At 40.1% G+C, this 23,107-nt stretch overlaps 1 protein-coding gene across 1 annotated transcript in view; it reads right to left on the reverse strand.

The window, feature by feature from the left end:
* The window catches only part of MYO15A (myosin XVA), a 1,299,796-nt gene that overhangs the window by 377,835 nt on the left and 898,854 nt on the right, over positions 1-23,107 (reverse strand). Inside the window, exon 51 of the mRNA XM_044070057.1 lies at positions 16,841-16,983. Coding sequence (XP_043925992.1) covers positions 16,841-16,983 — 143 coding nt within the window. The remainder of the gene's footprint in view (positions 1-16,840; positions 16,984-23,107) is intronic.

The following is a 23,107-nucleotide window of genomic DNA, read 5'->3' on the forward strand; positions in this document are numbered from 1 at the left end:
TTTGTACCTTTCCTGTGATCTTGCTGAGTTTCAGGTCAGCATGTTCCAATTTTCAGTAATTTTACCAAAGTTTTTCCCGTATCCCTTCCCCCTCAGGCCTTGTTATGCTTTTGCCATGACCTTGTAGTTGTCCTTGTATTCTTCCCCTTTAAATTTTAAGTACACACACACACACACACACACACACACACACACACACACACACACACACACACACACACACAATGTGTCTGTGTGTATATATATATATATATATATATATATATATATATATATATATATAAGAGTCTACTTTTTCATACCGAAATTACGTTTCATCGATTGAACTTTAAATAACTGAGACCAGTTTTTTTTTAATCTTGGCATCTCTGACCATGTGTGTGTGCGTGCACGCGCGCGTGCACACATGCATACATATGTGTTTGTCTATTTGTGTTGTATGCATTTAGTGCCTATGAGTCCTTTTTGTGTTCTGAATTTATTGGATGTGCGACCTCACCTACTCTGGGCCAGTAATCCAGGAGCCTAAAGCCTCACCACTGACACTGGAGAGGGACATTTACTTGGATACACTCAGTACTTCCGGATGCAGACCTCTCTGCATCAAGCACAATATCGCTTCAGAGCACACAGGGAACACAGTCAGCCCAGGGTCTTGATTTCTCTATCTGTCTCCCCCTAGGTCCCCAGTAAGACTCCCCACTGGCCCAGCTTCAGATTTAAGTCCTCAGCCGAGTGCCCAATCCAAGTCCTCCACCACTGTCTCTGTGAATTCAGTGCTTCGTGTCCCTGGTCTAAGTAGCTGACAGACACACAGTTTGAGATTTGATTTGCACACACATACACATACACACACAAATATACACACAGATACACACACACACACACACACACACACACACACACACACACACACACACAGATGCAAACACATTCACACACACACAAACACACACACACACACACACACACACACACACACACACACACACACACACACACACACACACACACACACACACACACACACACCTGGGAATGGCTGGCACAGCTGTACCAGTTTTGCCCAGACTATAAGGTAGATTCACTGCCACCATACAATTACTATAAGGCTCTTAAAAGGGTATCCAATTATACTGAGTGAAATTAATATTAATACAAATGGTAATGTTGACAAAACAGTTAGACTTCAGGAGTAGCCAGAGCTGTCACCAAATACATATGTGCAAATACTCTCAAAGCGTAAATATTTTCTAAAAAGGACCAGCCACAATGAAAATTTTAAATATATTTAATAATAAAAGAACACAAAAATACTGAATATCTATTTACAGTAAGCAACAAAGTTTCAGTCACAGGATATATTAAAAATAACACCAATGGAAAGTTTCACACAGTTACAAAAAAACTGTATTTAGCTAGTCTCACTGTCTAGTCCCAATTGACTAAGAGAATTATTGTTCCTACTTACTGAATAGAGCAAGGCAGGATGGGTAAGCGGTCCTTGTTGTCAGATCCAAGACAGAATACAGAATGCTGAGAGCAAGTTCCTACTAATATATAAATATTATTTCAGAGTTGATTACACAATGACATCACATATGGTCATCTGACTCTGTTTCCCACACTATCTCCATCACTAGAAGCTGACAGGTTTTTAGCATCTATGTGTTGCCACACACACAGATAGAGCTTTGCTCAGATGTGGTGCAGCTGCTGGAAATCATAAAACCATTCCACTCTTCCTGCAGGAGCTAAACCAATTCTCTAGTACAGACATTGCATCTCTGGCTCCCTTCAAAACTGTGGGATAACATATTTTGGCTTAATCCATAAAGTAATTTAATTTCAAGAATATTTTTCAAAGTTAGGGGTATTAACCTCTTCCCTTCCAGTATATGCTGTTACAATGTATACATTTAATTCAGTTGCAATAATACATGTACATTTCTTTTCCTTCCAGCAGGGTGCACTGTTGATACATTTTAACACAAGCAAACCTCACAGATGCATTTTCAGCACAAGCATCTGTAAAATCAGTCTGATATACAAATGACATATAATTATTTACATAATTCTAGTTAGCTATGCTGGCATAAGTTATACATCCACTATCCTACTTCTCCTGGCATGGCTGGCAATCACAGGATGATTTCTGCCAATTTCTGCCATGCTACTGTTACTTAAAGAGCTTGGCAGATTTGTTAGTCATATATATATATATATATATATATATATATATATATATATATATATATATATATATCAGAGCATACAAAAATGTAACTTATAGTCATAAAACCACACTGCATGACAGGCACAGTTTGTGCATATTTTGTTCAGGAAAAGCATATTTTGATGAGAAAAATAACATTTGTGTGTCTTTCACTCCTGTTACATTAAAAAAAGGAAAAAGTAAGATTTTGCTGTTCAAGTAGAAAGAGGTCTCTGTGTCTGCTCAGACAGGGTTTCAACCTCAACCTCTTTTTTGAGGTTGAGTCCACAACAGAAAATATAAAGAAAAAGGGAACTTAATAAAATAATAAAATGGATAAAGGTGACAAAGACAGTAAAGCTAGACATAAAAAACAGATTTTCCTCTCAAGTTTCTAGTTCAAAGAATCCTGGGATAGAAGAGGCTTTGTTTGCTCCTTCCCCTTCTTGGGTATTCAAACTTCCAGTTGAAATTGTGACAGAATTTTCTTCAAGGAAGCTTATGAGTTTCTAATACTGAATTAAGGAGAATGTTGATTCCTTCTAGGCCTACATCTTCCAAGTCTTACTGATCTTATCAAAGCCTTTCTATTTTCATCAAGATCAACTATGTGAAGGTGGTAAATGCATTTTACAAGGTCTTCTATAGGATGGTGTTAGGCCATTAAGCTTTCTCCCTCTGGTACTAGAAAGGGCAGAGGCTGCTCTTTATTGCCAAATTTTTCTACAAGAGGTTCTAGACTGTTCTCATTGGTCTTCATCTAGATGCTAGTTCCATCTAGGCTGAATTTTGACCCATAAGAGCCAAAGCCAATGTTGTTTTAATATCAGCTGTGATGTGAGGATTGGGTTAGTATCTTGGATGTCTACTTTGTCGTCCTTGCCAACAGCTTTGATGTCACTACCACTGGTGTTAAAGGAACCTTTAGTCCCAGGTCTCAGTCTCAGCCTGTCAGGTCCAATTATTTTTGGGGCAATTGCCCTTGCTGTCCTTGGGGTTGATGCTGTCTGCATTAACCATGAGGGAAGACCAGGGTTCTGATCTTGTTGGTCAGGGCCAGCTCTCATGGTCAGGTTTAGGGCTGACTTTCTCGTTCCAGGCATTGGACCCAAAAGACTTAAACTTCAAGCCATGTGGATCAATCTTATCAACCCAGGGGATAGTGATGAGTTTTACCTCAATGCCAAATATGCAGAACCAGTTGTATTTGCCACCTTTGAGTCTTGTACTAATGTTGACCAACACAAGAGTCATGCCTTTGTCTAACATTTTGGCTGGCTATCCTCCTAGTCAGGACAGATAGGGCAGTTAGCCTCTATAGGATAACTCTAATCTGTCTAGTGCTGATCACTTTTCATCATCCTCAGGCCTGTCACCTCCAAGGCATTGTAAGAAGCACACATTTAGGTACTGGCATGTAGAATCTCTTCAGTAGTCTCCTACTACAGATATTGATGAGCATGACGGTTTTGATTCCCCTCACATCTCCTCACCAGTGAAGTAAAGCTCGTTGAAATAATGAAGTATAAAACTGGATGGTCTGTAGACACACAACCTCACTTCAATTCATCCTACAAGATGATTTCCATAGCCATCAGAACTTCTTCCTGAGTGGTCCCCTAGTTGACAAGATGGTGCGGATAGTGATTAGGGCAGTGTGGAAAACCTTGGTGTCACTGAACCTCTCCTGAGGAGGCTAGCTGAGATCCTTCAGCCTTTAAAAAAACTGGGTCTTCAGAATTCAGACTCCTAAATCAGATTCCATTTATTGTGGTGTTGGAAGTCCTTAGAAAGGCTCTCACTCTGCAGAGACCTAAAGTCCACCTGGGGTAATGGACATATTTGTGAAGCAGGTTTACACATTCTCCACTTTATTCTGAAAGTGGTGAACTAATTGTCATATATGATACATGTCCAGCAAAAGCTGTATGATAAAATGGCTCTGCTACTAGTTGGTCTTCTAATGGAGACTTGAATTTTAAAGTTTCAGTCACAGATGGTAACCATGATGTCCTTTCCAAACCATACCATGCATGTTATAATTCTGTGGTTGGTATTGTGAGGACAGCAGGTGCTTGTATAGCTCTTTGATGATATACATGTCTGTGTTATTACAGATTTTACCAAGGTGACCATTTGTAATGCCTCTTTTGGTAGGTCAACACTTTTTGGCTTGGCAGTTAAGAGTTAATTAGAAAAAATCGAAAAGAAGAGCAAGACCCTCATGGCCACTGGTGTGAAAAAAAGGCCTCAGTGCCTGCTGTCCAAAACACAGCAGGAACAATAACAGCTTTGGTTTGGACATTACCAACAGAAAATAAATATTTGAGCATGTGGAAGGGACTTCTATGTCAAAAACAGCTCCCAGAATGGTTGCCAGACCAGAAACAGTAACAACCAGCAGACCCGGGAGCATTGTACCCCTTCTTCATCATTCATGGGACATCTGTACCTCTGTTTACAAATGTGGCTGGTTGTCATGTGGTGCAACAGTCTCAGGGTAGTAATGTCTAGAGGCTTTGTATTTCCTTCCCACACCTCTTCCCAGCCACAGTTTCTCCCCTTGTCAGACATTCTACCCCACCAAAAGAGTGTATCAAGAAAAAAGGTGTTAAGCCTCTTTCAAAATGTGCCACCCAAGAGGCACGCCCAGAAAGTATTCAGTTTTTACTCCAAATTTTTTTTTTTTAATTCCAGAGAGGAATAAGCAATTTAGGTCTGTACTTGATCTTAGTGGCCTAAGCCCATTTATCCACGAGGAGTCCATCTTTCCTTGTCTGTCAGAAGGAGACTAGATATACTCTTTGGACAGCCGAGATGCCTACCTCCATATAAATTTCACAAAGTGGGGGCAGGAGGTTCTGTAGTTCTGTTTGGGAGCACTGAATACTTCCATATGCCCATTATTTCAGCAAACCAGAGCCTGCAAGTGGTGAAAGGATTTCCTCAGTAGATGACTGGTTCTTGACTACTCCTGCATACAGCAGTCTAATGCTCACAAAAGAGTATCTTCTGAATCTCTTCCAGTCTTTGGGAGTCATAGTGAACACTGCAAAGACCCAGATGAGCCCTCTCATGTGCTTACATTGATTGGATGGATACTAGAAATTCTGTCCTACTGAGCCTTTCTTCCATCAGACAGGATCGTTTTCTTGTAAAACTTTGTGAATCAAATGATACATAATAATTCATTTCCTGCTTCCTTATGTTGCACTCTGCTGCAAATATCTAGTAGTTTCAGCCAATGGATTTTAAATCACAGCTAGTAAAAATATCCAGGACTTGCAGGTTTTTTTGAGGATGGATGCACATGACAGACCTGACTATGGGCAGCCCTTTCTTACTCTGAACCACTGGCTGTTCATTAGATGCCTGTGCACTAGCTTTGTTGAGGGGGCACTATCAAGATCAGACAGTCCAGGTAGTTTGGTCACAAATTAGGACCAGTTAATCACATCAACATTTTAGTAATAAAGGCAGTTCTTACTTCAGAGGCCTTTATAGACTCCATACCTCAAAATGATATTGTTACCCACACCAAAAATATGGCAGTGGTTAGGTATGTGAACAGATAGGGGAAAATTGCTTATATTCTCTCTGTTAAGAGATGTTGATGGAATGAGAATGGGTTATTCCTAGGAGCAGCTTTCTGATCACCAGTTATAAATCAGAGAAAGATAGTTCTTTAGTGAACAGGTTCAGTTGCTGTCTACTGATGCCACATGAGTAGGTCTTCCATCAGTCAGATGCATTGCTTTTGTTGCAGGGGAAGCTTTTCTGTGACCTCTTTGCATCCCCATCCAGTGCCAAGGGCAACAACTTTTACAAATTCATCCATTCACTAGGGGACTGTCTCAGCGATGTATTCATCCAGAAATGGCCCTCAGGACTCATTTGTGCTTTCTTTCATTTCCTCTGATCCTGATGTTCATTCATAAGGCTATTCTGTGCAAATCCAAGGTCATTATCATAACCTTATATTGGCCTTGACAACTCTGTTTCCTTGTACTTTAGTCTCACATTCTGGACAGGCCACTTCACATGTGGCACTTCAGAACCCTCCTGACTCACTTGACTTGCAGGCCTCATCCTAATATTCACTCCCTTCATCTAACTGCATTTGTTACTCCATTTACAGCAATGGCCAGAGACCTTTCTTACTCTAACAGGGAGGTCCATGTCCTTCCTGCTGCCCAGAGACCTAACATAGGAAAATGTACAAAAACACTGAATGAGTTTATCGATGGACTACTGTGAAAGGTTTGAATCCTTTGCTGCTGCTCTACTGGCCATATTATACTACCTGCCACAGATCTTTGAGTGGATCTAGAAGCCATTTCTGATTTACATTAAGGGGCTAACTCTTCATCACTAGCCTCTTCAAAACATTACAAGGCCTTCCTCAGAGATACTTTTATCATCTGTCCCTTCTCAAGGTTCCTGTCCCTACTTGGGATTAGTACTTTTTATTGGAAAAAAATGACTCTGAACCACCTGCTCAAGCAGAAGTGAAATATGTGTCTTGGAAACTATTCTGGTGGTTGTCACCTCCAGCAGAAGAACTTATGAAGTTCAAGCTTGTGTATCAGCTCTCCTTAACTGATCTTTCATAAGAACAGAACATCCCAGCATGTAGCCCCATCTTTTATACCCGAGGTAGCTACTGAGCTTAATGTCTGTGTTCTCCCCAAACTATTCTAATAAAGGTGACTCTTTGCTTCATTGTATGGATGTATACAGGCAGCTTATATTATATCTAGATATAACACGATCTTGTAGAGCTTACAATTTTTCATTCCATTCTGTCAACAGAAATTGGGCTCCAAAATTTCTAAATTCACCGTATGCAGGTGGTTAGATGATTGTATTAAATTATGCTATGTTCCTTTGTCTAATAGAGAATAATACTTATTGCACTGTGTCAGTAGCATAACTAGGGATGAGAGAGAGAGAGGCAACTACCCTGGGTGCAAAGTGTTGGGGGGCCGTGATTAGCCTTTCCAGATCTCTCTTTTATGAAATACCAGCTTTTAAATGCCATCATTGCATTGTGGTCAAACCTGAGTGCTGTAGCTCTCTGTGGGTGGTAACCTGTAGTAACCTGCTTGCTACAGTTTAAAAGTAAATAAGAAAATCTTTTTTTTTTTTTTTTAATTATGACCTGACCACTGTAACACTCATTGTAAGCAGGGTATAAACTGTAACAGTTTGCTACAATTTAAAAGAATAAATGTTCTTTTTTCCTTAAAATGTGTGGAAGGAGGGTTGAGCGCAGGGCACAGAAACAGGACCTAAATGTCTGTGGAAGGAAGGGGGTGTCATGCATCTGGCCTGGTAGGTGTGCCAACAGAAGAAATGGATTTTTTTTTCATTTTTGCTGTTCAGTGGAAAAGCTGGTGTGTGGGTGCATGTGCGCACACGTGTGTGTGTGTGTGTGTGTGTGTGTGTGTGTGTGTGTGTGTGTGTGTGTGTGTGTATGTATGTATGTATTGTAGCCATCTGCTCTTCAGTGGAGGAGCTATGTGTGGGGGGGGGGGCTTAATCTGACTGTAATTAGCCAATGACTAATTATAATAAAGTGCTTTTTTTGCACTTTGCTCAACCCCCCCCCCCCACACACACACACTTTACTGCCCTTCAATGGAAGATTGGGGGTGGGGGGTTGAATATGACTGTAATAATCAGTGAAAAGCTGAGTTGGTAGGGCACTGGTTTCTGGAACCGGCACAGGGCACTGGTTGAGCCTGCTACACTTTTGCGTTGTCTGGTTGTTTATATTCAGCTCAGGTTCTTTGTGGACAGATCCAAATAATTCAGAAAGGATCCTTACTTGCTTATAACCTTTTTTAACCTGGTAAAAAGAACATACATTTCAACAAAAAGCTCAAATCATAAAAAAGGCCCTACCTTTGTAGCTCTAGTGACAATAGTAAACAACAATTTAACCTTTGAGCAGCATGTATCTATGAAAGTCAGTAGTCCATCTACTTCTAAACAGCATGTTAAGTCTACAGAGAGATCATTTTCCACTTTGTACCTCACTGGTCAGTTTTTGAATACAGTGCTATATTGTAACCTTTGTGCAAATGACCTGAATGAACTTGAAAATGTATTATTTCTTAAAAGAAAAATCATAGGACTGGAAAACTTGAACTGCTTTAGAAACACTAATTCTATTCTGTTTCTTATCGAGTACTAAGTGGTGACCTACACCTGTCCTGAAAGACAGTGACTGATATAGTTCTGTCTGAATGTCAGTGCCTAAACATGCCACGACGGGAGATTGAGTAGCTAATGCTAAAAATAAATATCAGTAGTAGAAAAGAAAACATAAACAATACATTACACAACACCTTCCAAGATTATGGAGTAGGTTTCCCTTTATAATCAAAACAAATCAGTCATTAACTTCCTCTAAAACTAATGTTGATATATGTATGGGAAGTAGAAAATAGGTCCATATTACCAGATCGAATGTTTAGGTTATCGAACACCTAAACATCAAACTGGTAATATCAGAACTAAAAAACGTGAACAGCGTAGGGAAAGACTTCCGTTGGCCACAAAAAAAAAATATATATAAGCCCAAATGAAGTGGGGGGCTTTGCCCCTCACACCCCCCGACATGGGGGGCTGTGGCTCCCACACACCCCATAACTAAATATACCAACTCCGATATCGCTCTACAGTAGACAAAATGGCAAAATCTGTTAATGGCCAATGGAATTCTTTCCCCACGTTAAACTGGCCGTTCACAGTTTTTTGCTTTTGATATTACCAGTTCAATGCTTAGGTGTTCAATAACCTAAACATTCGATCTGGTAATATAGACCCATAGAAGATATCAACATGTGATTAAGCAGCTAAATGTCTTGAAGAGCACTGCGCGATAAACTTGACAGTTGGACCTATGAACTTACTTGGTGCGGCTGTGACTGCGCTTTAGTCCAGATGTGGCCTTACCAGTGCTATACACAGTGGAAAGATGACCAAAATATCCCTGGAATCCCCTCACCTTGCTATGCCCCCCAGCATGCTGTTTGCCTTCCTCCACTGTCCTTTTGTAGTTATTCACTTTAGGTGTAATTGTTAACCCCATATCATTTTCCTTCTCGGTATTGTTTAAGGATATCCTACCAAGACTGTTTATTTTCCATGGGTTATTTCTCCAAAGTACATAACCTTGATCTTTGCTCTGCTCACAGCTGCACCTACCATGGGTCACTCTGAAGAGCAGAACACCCATTGATTACTACCACACCAGTCTTTGTATTATTAGCACATAATTGTCCTGTTCACAAAACCCACTGTCATTTATTTTTTACACCAGTGTGATATATGTCACAACAGGCTGTAATACACACATTAAAATGAGTCTCATAAATTTGCAGGATATTTTTTGTCAATTTATTTTCACAAAAGATCAGAGCAGGAAAATGTATATCCTTTCTGTTGACTGAGTTGTGAGTTTGATTAAAAGAAAAAATACTTAAAGCTTCTGATACTTTAATGTGGCAAGCTTCCCATGTACTCCCTGCAGGCACATTATAAAATGTCTGAAAGAACCCTTGTGATTAGAGTCATAGGTGCCACTTCTGAAAGAAAGAAAAGCTACCACTGGTGTACCACAGACCTCAGCATTGGGTCCTCTCCTATTTGGCATCAATTCCTCAGACCATCAGACACATTGAAGCAGCCTATGCTTGTCAAGTTTGCAGGTGGCTACAAAGTGCATGTTAGTCAATCTGACATACAGTTGCTTCAACATGGGTTAGAATGTGGTAATAATCAGTGCAGGGACAACGGTCTTAAATTAAATGTTTAAAAATGTAGTAAAGTTCATTTTAGTAAGCAAAACATTTTAACATATTATGTAAGTGACACACCACTCCAAGCAGAGATTGTTGAAAAGGATCTAGCCACTTTTATGGATAACATTTCATCGTTTGACCATCATGTCTCTGTAGCAGTTCAAAAAGCCTTCTGTGTGGCTCATCTATTTTCTCTACTACCAAAGAAGTCTTACTTCCCCTTTAATCATACCACATCACACCCACTATTGAAGGGTTTATATTAAATCAGCGAATGCTTAAAGAAGCGAACGCTGATTTATTGACCCCATCTAAGTAAAAGCTTACAATCCTGAACACTCGGAACAGCAATTTTTTTTCCCAGGGAAAAAAAATCGCTGTTCCACAAAAAATAAAATAAAATAAATAAAAACCTCAAAACATTACATAAAGTGGGGGACTTTGCCCCCACACCCCTCTACTTAAATATACCAACTCCGAGATCGCACTACAGTGACGAAAATGGCAAAGTAATGGAGGCGGTCAAGTGATTTCTTTCCCAAGTAAAGAAAATGCTTATAAGCCATTTCGCCATTTTGCTCATAGGTAGGTACTAGGCTATTGGCCCTAGGGCCTATACAAGCCTAGCCAAAAAGGTACCCTGGTGTTTGCCACCCAAGAAAATTATTTTCCTGTGCCCCTGTCAAGCAGAACCACAGAAGTGATCCCTGGGGTGAATTTCCTATTATCCATCCAATCATCAAGATTTTTCTTGAAGAGTGCTAATGAGGAGCTCTGTTTGACATAGATAGGTAGTCTGTTCCAGAGTATGGGAAGTCTCTGGGACAGGAATCTATCCCTCCAGTATGTTCTGTTTATTGTGGTGACAAGGTTTAGGTCCCTAGTGCGTGTAGCTTGGAGTGATTGGGATTTCTTTAAGTGGAGCATGTCCAACAGCTCTGGGTTTGACATTGCTTTGTATGTTAGACAGTGATTGCCTCTGAGTAGGCGATATGCGATGGAGTAAAGCTGGAGTTTTTTGAGACGGTCTGCGTAAGGTATCTGTTTGAGGCCAGTAATCCTGTTTGTGAGGTATTTTTGTGGCCTTTCCAGTTGTTGTAGATGTCTTGTGAGGTACACACCAAAAGGGGCATTGTACTCTCTAATGGGTCTAATGAGTGATGAGTAGAGGGGAAGAATGACCTCTTTTTATCTGGATGAGAAACCTTTTGTGATAAGGTGTGCCACACAGAAGGATTTCCTGACCACTGTGGCAATGTGATTATCAAAGGAGAGACTATTGTCCACCTGTGTCCCAAGGTATCTTATCACACTTTCAGTGTTAAGTAGACTACCGCCTATGTGGTAGTTCATGGGTACAGAGTTTTTACCAAAGGGGATGACAATGCACTTTTTGGCATTGAGCTTGAGACCATGGCTTTGACACCAGGCATCTGTCTCAGTGAGGCCCTTTTGTAGTATGTCCACATCATTAGGAGTTTCGATTATGGCTCCTAGTTTGCAGTCATCTGCAAATTTAGTTAGCCAAAGACCTTCTGTGTTAGCTTGTACTTCAGAGAAGTAGATACCAAACATGAGAGGACCCAGGACTGAACCCTGTGGTACTCCACTTGTCACTGGTCTGAAGTCTGATTTGGAGTCTGCTACTTTCACAGTGTGGGTTCTATCAGTAAGCCAGTTGGCAACCCATCTTGTGACATAGGGATTTATACCTAGTTTAGTGAGTTTATCTATAATTCCAGAGTGGGGGATGGTGTTGAACGCCTTGGCGAGATCTAGATAGGCTGTGTGAACCAACTTACCCTCATCTATGGCTTTGGTGACTACTTCAAAGAAGTCTATCAGATTTAGGAGACATGATCTGCCTTTTACAAACCTGAACTGTGTGGGGTCCAGAGTTTGGAGATCTCCAGTGTCTTTGTTTATGAGTTCCATGATGATACGTTCCATGGCCTTGCAGACCAGGCTCGTCAGGCTAATGGGGTGGTAGTTCCCGGGGTCTGTTGTGGCCCCCCTTTGTGGAGTGGGATAACTGTCACGGTGTGCCATTCAATGGACACAAAGCCTGAGGTAAGGCTATGACTGAACATGGTACTTAGGTGGGGTGCCAGTTCATTCTGTAGTTTATGTAGAAGGCAGCCTGGGATGTTGTCAGGTCCCATGGATGCTGTGTTCTTGGCTTTGGAGAGTGAGGTTTTTACCTGTGCAGCCATGATTACAGGAACTTTGCATTCTTCTGGTATAAAGATGGGCCCTTTAGGGGGTGAGAGTGGGGTAAAGTTAGCACTGAACCTATCTGCCAGGATGTTGGCAATATCAGTTGGGTCTGTATATTTAGTGTCATTGTGCTGTAACTCAAAGCAGATCTGAGTGCTGCCACTGAGATTCTTGACATAGCTATAGAATGCTTTGTGGTTGGCTTTAGAATCAGTGGCAATTTTGTTTTCATAACTAGCTTTGGAGGATTTTATGAGGGATCTCAGCTTCTTACTGAGGCTGACCAGGGAGTTCCTCCAATCATGGGATTTTACTCTTTTTTGCAACAGTTTCTTTCTTCTGTTGTAGAGTTTGTTTATGGCAGAAGACCACCAGATTGGCTTCCTTTTTTTGGAGGATAGCATCTTGGTTCTGTTAGGGATAGCATGATCCATGCACTCGTGTAAATGCTTATAAAGTGCATTTGTGTAGGATTCAGCAGGTGTACCTCTACTGTCCATCTGCATGGGTGTCATGAAGTTTGCCACTTCTGTCTTAAGAAGCATGAAGTTGGATTTGGAGAAATTTTTTACGGTTGTTTTCCTAATGGAGTTGGGAGCGGGATGTGGATGTGTGGGGTGATTAGCTTGTGGTCGGATCTGACCAACGAGGAGCTGACCTCTGGTGTGGAACACCGGTCACCCATGTTGGTGATGACCAGGTCTAGGATATTGCTGCCCCTATTGGGTGTGTGGATAAGTTGATCTAAGGCATTGGAATTGATGATTTCCAGAAAATGTTGAGCAAAAGAGTTGGTACATGAGTAGTTTTCTCAGTTAGTGGTAGGGTAGTTAAAATCACCCATTATTAGAGTGTTTGGTTGTACCTTAATATTTTCCAGTGTATCAAGAAAAGAGGAGTAGGAATTCTGGGGCATGGTGGGGGGGTCTGTAGCAAGCTACAATCTGGATTGTGGTTTTGCCCAGAGTTAGTTGAACTTGGATAATCTCGGATGCATTATGCTGAGCAGCTAGCTTGGAGGTGTGGATATCCTTAATGAATATGGACACGCCTCCACCTTTAGTGTTTCGGTCCGGGTTTGGTGGCCGAAAGGCGTGGTACGAAATATAGCCTGGTAATGCAGGGGTGCTCTCTGGAGCTTTGAACCAGGTCTCTGTCACTACACAGATGTCAATGTTCTCCATTTTAAGGAGTGTCTCGAGTGAGTGCATTTTGAGGTTTAGACTTCTAGCATTGAGTAGCATTACCCTCAGATTTTGCTTGCTTGTACTTGTTACGGTGGTGAATTTGTCATTTGAACCTTGCCTAAAAAAGGCACTATAGGGGTGGCAAGAGCCTTTCCCAATATCCTGAATCTCAAGGGCGATAGGTGCAGGCCATCTCTGGCAAAGCAACGTGGTCTGTCGATCATGTCATCCTAGGCAGACAGATACTGGATTCCCTTAGAAAGACTCCAGAAGCTTAGCCAATTGTGAAAGTCAATAATTTTGTCCTTGTACTGTGGTATCATTCTGGGTGATGGCAGGATGCTTCTCAGGGCGAGGGACATACCTGCCTAGGCTACAAGATCAGAGAGCTCCTCCATGTCTCTTTTCATGTAGTCCTGGGAGGTACATCTCAGGTCATTCACACCAACATGGACAATGACGGAGTCATATTTGTACTTGTTGTGGAGTGACCTGAGTGCGTGCGTTATGTGGCGGATCCTGGCATCTGACAGGCAGCTGACAGTAACTTTTTCCCTGTTTAGCTTGGTGAGTGGAACATCAGTATGCCTGACTATAGAGTCACCTATGACTAGGGTGTTGGGTACATTATGCCTTATGGGCTGTAGTTGAGTGGCACACTGAGTATGTGGGCTATGTGTCATTTGGGTTGTGTTGAGGGGTGGAGGTTGCTTGCATTTCTGCTTTGGAGGTCTCGGTTGTTTGGGCAGATTTTTACTGAGAGCCTCTGCAAATGTAGGTGTGTGTTTTGTGCTTCTGTGTGTGTGTTTTGGTGGTGTAGGTTTTGAGGGACTATGTGATGAGTGTGGTGTGGTGCAAGTGTTTACCTTCTCCTCTTGACTGTCTAGTCCAGTCTTCGGTGAAGAGAGCTTTGCTTCCAGTTTGGCTATATAAGTGCATCTCTCACAGGTCATAGTGTTGGGTGGTAGGAGGAGAGGGTTGTCTCTGTACATGAGGGAATTGCTGCATTGTCCCAAGATGCCCAGATTCATCAGGTAGACAGGAGAAAACACCGGGAGCTGACCTTTAGACATGCCTGAATAGGTGCTTATTTATTAAGTACTAAAAACTGTTTTCCTCTAGACAAGTGAGGAAAGTTGAATGTTGTAGTAATTTGTAACTTATTTAGTGCTTATAATGAGTTCTGAACAAGTGCTGAGCTCAAAGAAACAGATTTGAGTGCTAAAACTAAAAAAGCTGGCTAGTTACAAGGGAAAATTTGAAGAACAGACTTTATGGTGCCAGGAATAGTTTAACCCTAGTTAAGTGGGTGGGTGGGGGGGGGGGCTCAGGAGCTCACAAACAGTCCTGGACACAGCAAATCCATATCTGGACAAGACCTGCCACAGGAAAGGGGGGAAGCAAGCTTAGAATTGTTTTTGTTCAGTAAAAGTGGAAATGGAGAAAGCTGGAACAGAAGTTAATTCAACGTTAAGAATCTGAGTGGGTTGGCCTTCACAAATGTTCTCTATTAGATTGAATGAACTAATGAGACTAGACTGGGAGGAGTGTCACAGATCAAATATACAGTATGGACGGGCAACTGCAAAGCCAGCAAGTATAAGAAAACCACAACACTAGGGAGGGTGCGTGGGAAAAATTACAGTTCCTAGCTGTAGTCACTAAATGAAAGTTTTAAACAGATCAAGGAGTAAGCAGACTCTAGACAATGCTTTTAACTGTAAACAGACAATTATAGTAATGCCCACTATTACAGCTCCTAGCTGTAGAACACAGAAACCTCAAAAAATCAAAAATGCACAGAAAAGCTCGGATAGAGCACTCACAAACAGAAAATACATTTCTCAGTATGAAAAAGCAGTTTACAGTTAAGTAATTCAGTAAACATGCAATTAGAGTAATGAAACAGTATCTAGCAATGAAAAATACAGTTTAAACAGTATAAAACAGTACATAAATGCAGTGAAACAAAAAAAGCTTTATAACAGTGCAAAATGTAGTAGATCAACTGTATAGCACAATTATAAGTGTTTCAGAAGTGCAGTTCAGTGAAATATGTGTAAGAAATAACTTATCCTGCTCTTGGAATCTTAAGGAATTTTCACTTAATTTCAGTAATGCAATACAATCCACAGCCTGAGCAATACAAGCACAACCTTTTCAAGACGTAGGGTTTATATACCAGTAAGAATGGAAGAGTTAGAAGATCAAATTACTAATCAGCCCCTGCTATTACCTGCTATTAGCTGTTTCGTGCTTTCAAGTTCGATCAAGATGCATTTGAAGGATTGGGTTTTCCATTATACAATAGGAACCCTTTTTGAATATATTACATCTTTTGGCATGCATTTGTCTAAATATATCATTCAACTTGAGTGACCTCAGCCTTCAAAATCTTAGTGATCAGTGCAGACTGTCAGCCATCTCTCTGTACTCAGTTTCTTACAGACCCCTCCTTGGAAATGTGTCTAGCCTTTTGAACTTTGAAAAATCCAATCCTCCTATTTCTTCTCAGAAAAATGGCACCTTAAATACTGAGTTAAAGGAACTAAACCATCATCCACAAATAAGATATGGTGTGATTGATACATATCTCGATGTAGTCACCACCTCTGGAACAAACAACTACTACATGTCTAGCAAAGTAGCACCCTTGCCACCTTTAGGTAAACCTAGTTAAACAGATGGGCAGCCTCAGTTTCTCTACAAGTCTATCTTATTTTAACATCCTTGAGGCTAGAGGGTAATGGTCTGCAGGCTGATTGCTTAGTACTTACCTCTGCAATGATTGTGGGGAAAGCTGGCAAACCAGAACATTATTTTAAGGGCTAGTCTCATCTTAAGCTGTCAGTCTATAAAATGCGTAACTGTACATTACAATTTTAAGTTTACAAATAATTGTTCAGAGGGCAGTAGAGTGGCACAGTGATTAGTGATGCTGTCTGATGTTGCTTAGTTTTCCAGATGGGATCTCATTTCAGATCTCTTATGTACATTGTCTGCACATTCTCCCTTTGTGAACTTGGATTTTTGAAAGATGGTCTTGTTTCTTTCCACACCACAAAGATGTCAACTGGTGATACTCTAAACTGCCTGTGGACATGTGTAGTACCCTTGAGAGTATATGTGTGTGTGTGTGTGTGTGTGTGTGTGTGTGTGTGTGTGTGTGTGTGTGTGTGTGTGCCTTTTTGTGTGTCTGACCATACTGCACAGACTGAGTAGTTGTAGGAATATATGTATGTTATCTATGAAAAGGAACCTGCTGGTGAATTCATAGTTATTAATAAGAAATAACTGACATACAATATATATGCTCTATATTTTACAAAAATGTGATTTTTGGCCAGTTGTACGCTTCTTAAACTATACTTTAGAAATATAAAATAAGTGATAAACTTCTCTATACTCACTGTTTTTTACGGTTTGCTTCACGGAAATATTTCTTGGCAAATTCCACCATAGTATATTGGCTGTCTGGCAATGGGCTGTCATCACCTGCTTCTCCAACAAACTCCTCTACACTGTCAGCATACTCACTTGCTGCTGAGGATACCTGCAAAGCAAACAGGAGTAAAAAAAGAGAACATGCTGGAAAACCAATGTGCAAGAAAATGAGGCGCTGAAGCAGATGTAAAACAAGAGACTGACTGCTATGAGAAAAGGCAGTCTAGCAGACACAGAACAAGGGAGTCAAAAAGTAATGTATAGACTAAAGAGGAGGAGATGATGAAGAATTCGGAAGCAGAGATAAACCATTTAACAGTCAAAACTGGGGGTCAAAATGAAATGTAAAGTTGTGACAAAGGTTGAATGTGAATGTGAAAGGAGATTAAAAAAAAATGAACGAGAGAGAGAGGTAAAACAGCTATGAAAACTGAATGCTAAATTTATTGTATGTGACACAAACTTGCTATTCCACATTTCCATCAGACTTAAGAGGTATCACGTGGTATCAGGTTCAAAAACTTCTGCTGCTACATTAAGAGTATATCAAATTCCCTTAAATATAAGTCAATAGTAGAATTACTAAGTCTACTACATGCATTGGATTGAAGACCCCTGCGAGTTCCCTTATGTCTTCCATTGTCTAGACTGGAGTTCTTGGGCTCCTCCCTAGCACACTCTCAGTTATAAAGCCCCTTGTCAGCCTCTCCTCCCTTACTAGTGATTCAAGTCTGCATCACTCTCACAGGTACCAGCCCTGTAAGAGCTCAATATCTTAAGTAGTGTTAATTATCTTGTTACAGTTAGCACAGCCAGACTTGTCATTGACTAGTTCCTACCCTTCAAGTGCCCTGCCAGAAATCAGTCTGTGACTTAGTTCATGTCTTCTCAACCGTCAGAGCCTGTGTCTTCTCATTTCTTGTCAGTAATTACAGCCAGTAGCTTTTCCACTAATGTCCCATCAGTGATTGACACTCCTAGATTTCTTCCAGGTGATTTTCATTTATTAGTGTCACACCAATTCTAGCAAACCTTTGAATTGGATTTGGTCTAGCCAACACTACCCCTACACCCCTCTAGGTGATGAATGGCATATAACCTGGTTATGTCCATTACTCGTCCTGATCATATCTCCCCCCAGTAACTGCATGCAGCACTGAATTCCTCCCAAACATATGCTATGAAAGGTATCCAGATTGTTGCATCATTGTGCAAATAAGATGTATTTTCAACACCACTTCATTAGCATGGTATATGATGACAAGTTAGGTATACAGTGCTTGTACAGTGCTTGGCAGCCTCAGGCCTACTGCTACAACTCCTATTGTATTCCCTCCTGTCTCCCTCCCTTCTGGATCCTGCTCCATCTGACATGTGGTGTGGGAGAACCAGAAGCAGATTTTTTGTTTATTTTATTTACTGCATGTATTGACTGGGAATGTTCAAGTGGGGTATCTCATTTTCATTGGAGTCCCAGATAGAAAGAAAAAGCTCTACTATAAACGTAACAATATTGAGAAATTAAGTATAGAATGCATATTAACAAAAATAAATAAATAAATAAATAAAATAAAATAAAATAAATAATACAAAGCATTATGCAATGCAAAGTGATATATACAGAGAAGTACACTCATCAGAAAACGTGTGTCTAACTGCATGAGCAAGCTACTACAAAGTGAACCGAACATTAAGATATTCTGTAGTGTTCAAGTGCAGATTCTGTGAACTTAACTTACAGAATGAGTTTGCTAGGCTGTCAAGATGTCTACAAATATAATGCTGAGGAGAAATATCAGATAAGGACGAAAGACAGAATACATATTGTGGTTGTAGAAGTACAACTACCTGCATTACAGAGTAGGTTGCCAAGATTACAATTTGTACACGGTATGAAAATAGTGCGTAATGTTGAGTAAAAAGTAATAATAGTAAGAAGGGGAGGAGAAGTTAAGTAGTAGATTTTGAATCGATTACAAGTGCTTACATGCTGTTTGCTCACAACACACTTGCTCCCTTTCATTTGCTTGAAAAGGTAAGTGCTCTAATTTCCATTAACTCAACTCTCATAACTCTAAAACACACCCTAACTGTAAAACTCACTTCCCTTTCCCAATATTTAAAATCCTCCTCCCAATCTCTAATCATAACTCCATTTTTGTTCCCTAACCCTAAGACTTTCTTCCTGCTCATTATACCTAAAATCCCATCCCTACTCCCTAACCCTAAACGTAAGACTCCCTTTTGACCTCTAAACCCTAAATCCCTCCTCCTGCTCCCTAAACCTAAAACTTACTTCCTGACCATTGCTCTAATTTACCCTCTCACCCATCCTAGTTCCTCAACATACTTTTCTCAAACTTGAGTAATGTGTTCAGGTAAGCTGCAGTAGCTTCTTGCCTTAACTCATATTTGACGTCAGACATGAGACAAGTGATAGGCTACCTGAGCAGCAAGTGGTCTTCAAGCACCTGGGACAAGAGCACTTGCAGAACACCCATAGATTTTATTTTACTTTATTTCCGTTTGTTAACTAGGGTAGAGCACTGATTCAGTTGGACCATTTTCAGGCTTAGCCTGGGACACACAAAAAAAGGTATCACAGTCCATTTTAAAAACACAGATTAACTGTATTATATAATCTTCTGAATTTTTGCTTAATTCTGATCACTGCGTTTACATGCTTGATGAATTGATTATCAACAATGCAGCCAATAATTTCAGAATAATTGAGTTCTTCAACAAATTCCTGGCACAAGCAACCCAGTGAGGTAATGTTGGCATCTCATTGATGGAGAGGATCACGACAGAGCCAAACAAGGGACTGTGGAAATAGAGAAGGAAGCAAGATCTAACCAGGGGTTCAAAACAGAGGAGTATATTTTCCCTGCTGATTTACATTAGTGGATTATGGATGTAGATGTCAGAATCCACAGAATATGAAGTTTCTCTGAAGGATTCACACCAGGGTAAGATGTGAGTGTGTACAGCAACAAATGCTTAGTCTGTGTGATCTAACATTGGTTAGATACAGTTGTTGTGTCTTTCGGCTTTTCCCAGTTAGGGGTCGCCACAGCGGAACTCCGGTCCGCTAATGATTGGCAGTAGATTTTTACATGCCGAGTTGTCAGCTCTGATGCACAACCTTCAACGAAGGTACGCCCATTCACGCATGTCTCCACACAGATGACGCTCTATCTGAGAATCGAACAGGACAACGTCTTACTGTGAGGCAATGACGCTACTGCAGCACCACCACTGCAGTTTTGTTAGATACAGTTGTGATCCTTGTAATAGTGATATAATAATAGAACATTTGGGAGTAATGTACTAAGTCTAAGGTTGCAGTATCTTGGATTGTTATCCCTACTGTAAGGTATAGTGATGTTAGAGTTATGGTATATAGGTGCCATGGGTGTGTATATGCAGTCTTTCTCCAAAAATGCAGTTTTTGTTACAGCAGGTATCAGAATTCAGTGTTTTGGACTTAGCAACTCAGTACAGTTTCTTAATACTGGGGGCTACTCTTGTGGCCCTGAAAGTTGTGATAATGAGTCTTTGATTCACTTTATCACTAGCACTTCACCTGCTTATATCAGAACTTCTGGTCTTCTGAGACTGTGTCTGTGTTTGTGGTGTGTTTGCATGTGTGTGTGTGTGTGTGTGTGTGTGTGTGTGTGTGTGTGTGTGCATGGTGGGTGTATGATGCCATCTACAGTGAAATACAACGTCATGACCTTCTGCTGTGGTTAATTAACTGTTAAATGTATAATTGTACTTACTTAATTCAAAGGCATGACATAGAACACATTATTTGCATTCTGTTTCTGCCTTTTGCACATTGACATTGGCTTGTACTGTGTGCATTCACAGGCAACATAATTATGTGTTATGGGGTTTGATAATCTTGCATTTTGGCACCTCAAATGCCAAGATTTACAGGAAAAAAAGTCCAGTCTTAGCAGTTTTGTGCAGCAACATAATAAAAAAAAATGCAAAACCTGTGTCACCATCTGCTACACTGATATTTAAAAGGACATGGTACCAGCCTTGCTTGCATTTTGTAGCCGAAAAGCAATAACATATCTCAATCTGAAATCTGAAAGCCATGACCACAATAGCAAAATCTAAGGAGAAAAGTTATTTATTTATATATATATATATATATATATATATATATATATATATATATATATATATATGGGTCTACTTGATAACACCGACACGCCAAAACACTGATAACAAAATAACAGACACGACAAAACCGAAAGTTCAAAAACACGAAACTTCAAATACCCAACAAACCACAATCTCGACAATCAACAAAACAAAATCCTTTCCCAAAAAACACACACACAACACAAGCACACCAAAAACCTTACAAACCTACACTAAACCTTACATACACAACTATTTATGCAATAACCTTAACCCTAACCCTAAGGTCCGTCACTATCGCACACTTGCCTAATATAATATTGAAAACACACAAGATACCAATACTGACTATATTCCAGCACAAGTACGTACAGAAACAATTCAAAGACAAACCATATGACTTCTCAAAATGTAAGCAGGGGGGCAAGTCCCCCTGCACCACCCATGTGGGGGGCTGTGCCCCCCCCCACAGCCCCTGCTACTTAAATATATCAACTCTGAGATTGCACTTAGTGTAGTGAAGTGTAATCTTGGAGTTGATATATAGAAGTAGGAGGGGGTGTGGGGGGTGCAGCCCCCTATATGGGGGTGCAGGGGGCTTGCCCCCTGCTTATTGTTGAAGGGTAATTTGTTTCTGTGTGTACTTTTTTTCCCGACATTATTGTTAGAAAAACAGCGAATCTGCTTTTCGATATGCTGTTTTTCAAACATTAAGGACTGTCGATGTTTACATTTTTGTGGTTTAGAATTTCGATGTTTTCAAGTGGAACCATAGATATAAATATATATATATATATATATATATATATATATATATATATATATATATATATATACACACATATTATATATATGTGTGTGTGTGTGTGTGTGTGTGTGTGTGTGTGTGTGCATGTAATTCAGGATAGCAAAGTAAAAAATACATGGTTTGAAAGAAAGGATGCTTTGAGGATCTGGAAGAGAAGAATTCCATTCCTTCCGTTGCATAATTGCATTACCAGGTAACACACCCTTCCTAGACTCAAGCTATGAAGGATACAAACATCATGGTTGATGTGAAGGATTTTTTTTACTCAAAATTGAATTTTTAAGGAAAGAAAAGAAAAAAACTGCAGCAACAACAACCCACCATTGTGTGCTAAACTTGGAAAAATGCAGGATGATGCATTCCATTTCTTGCCTTTGCACATGATCTTTATAAGTTCATAGGTTCATAGGACGATACTAGGTTATTCGCCCAGAGGCCCTTATAACCCTAGCAAAGAATTTTGCCCATTTAAAATGTTGATGCTATTTGTCTGATTGCTCTTACCTATTTCTTTTACAACTGATTTATTTATTTTACTGTGTAAAGTTATACTGTCCTTTTAAGGTCTTTACTTCCCTGTATCTCAGTAAAAAGACTCTTAGCTCAGTGGACCCTACCCATTTAACAAATATTAATTAATACAATGAATAAGAAAATACAATTATCGGTTATACGTTTTTTGTAATCATACTAATAAGCATGTTATTAACCTTTACAGCTACAAAATCTAATACTCAGTAATGTTCTTATTGCTTAGATGCTTACTTGTCTTTATTAGTTCTATATATAGTATGGTTTATTCAAAGCAAGGCTGCATACTGCTGGGGATATATGGGAGTTGTAAAGAGAACAGTTGTCACCTTTTCTGTACATAGACCTTCACTAATGCTGAGTAGGAATGTGTTTACATCCATACTTTACTGGCTTCTTAATTCTTCTCATAGTAATATTATTTCAGGATAATGGTGCTTAAGAGATCTATTTGTAATATATACTAACTCTGAGATCACTGTACCTCAGAGAAAAGGGAATATTTCAAGAAATAGTCATGTCAGACTCAGCATATAGAAGTTTTTTTTCAGCCATTCAGTCTTAGCATTTTAGGACACACTAAAGCGGATCCCAACATTTCAAATTGTTACCCTTTGGAATACGTCTGTATGGATTGCATGCACCCTGCTGCCTTCCACTGTGTGTATTATGCATGATATATAATGTATATACTCAGCTGTGTAACTAAAACCTCACACACTTTTTCTGTTACAGT

This window comes from Protopterus annectens, chromosome 1.part0 (assembly GCF_019279795.1).
Source record: "Protopterus annectens isolate FY-2018-M chromosome 1.part0, PAN1.0, whole genome shotgun sequence".
In the NCBI taxonomy this organism is placed as follows: Eukaryota; Metazoa; Chordata; order Ceratodontiformes; family Protopteridae; genus Protopterus; species Protopterus annectens.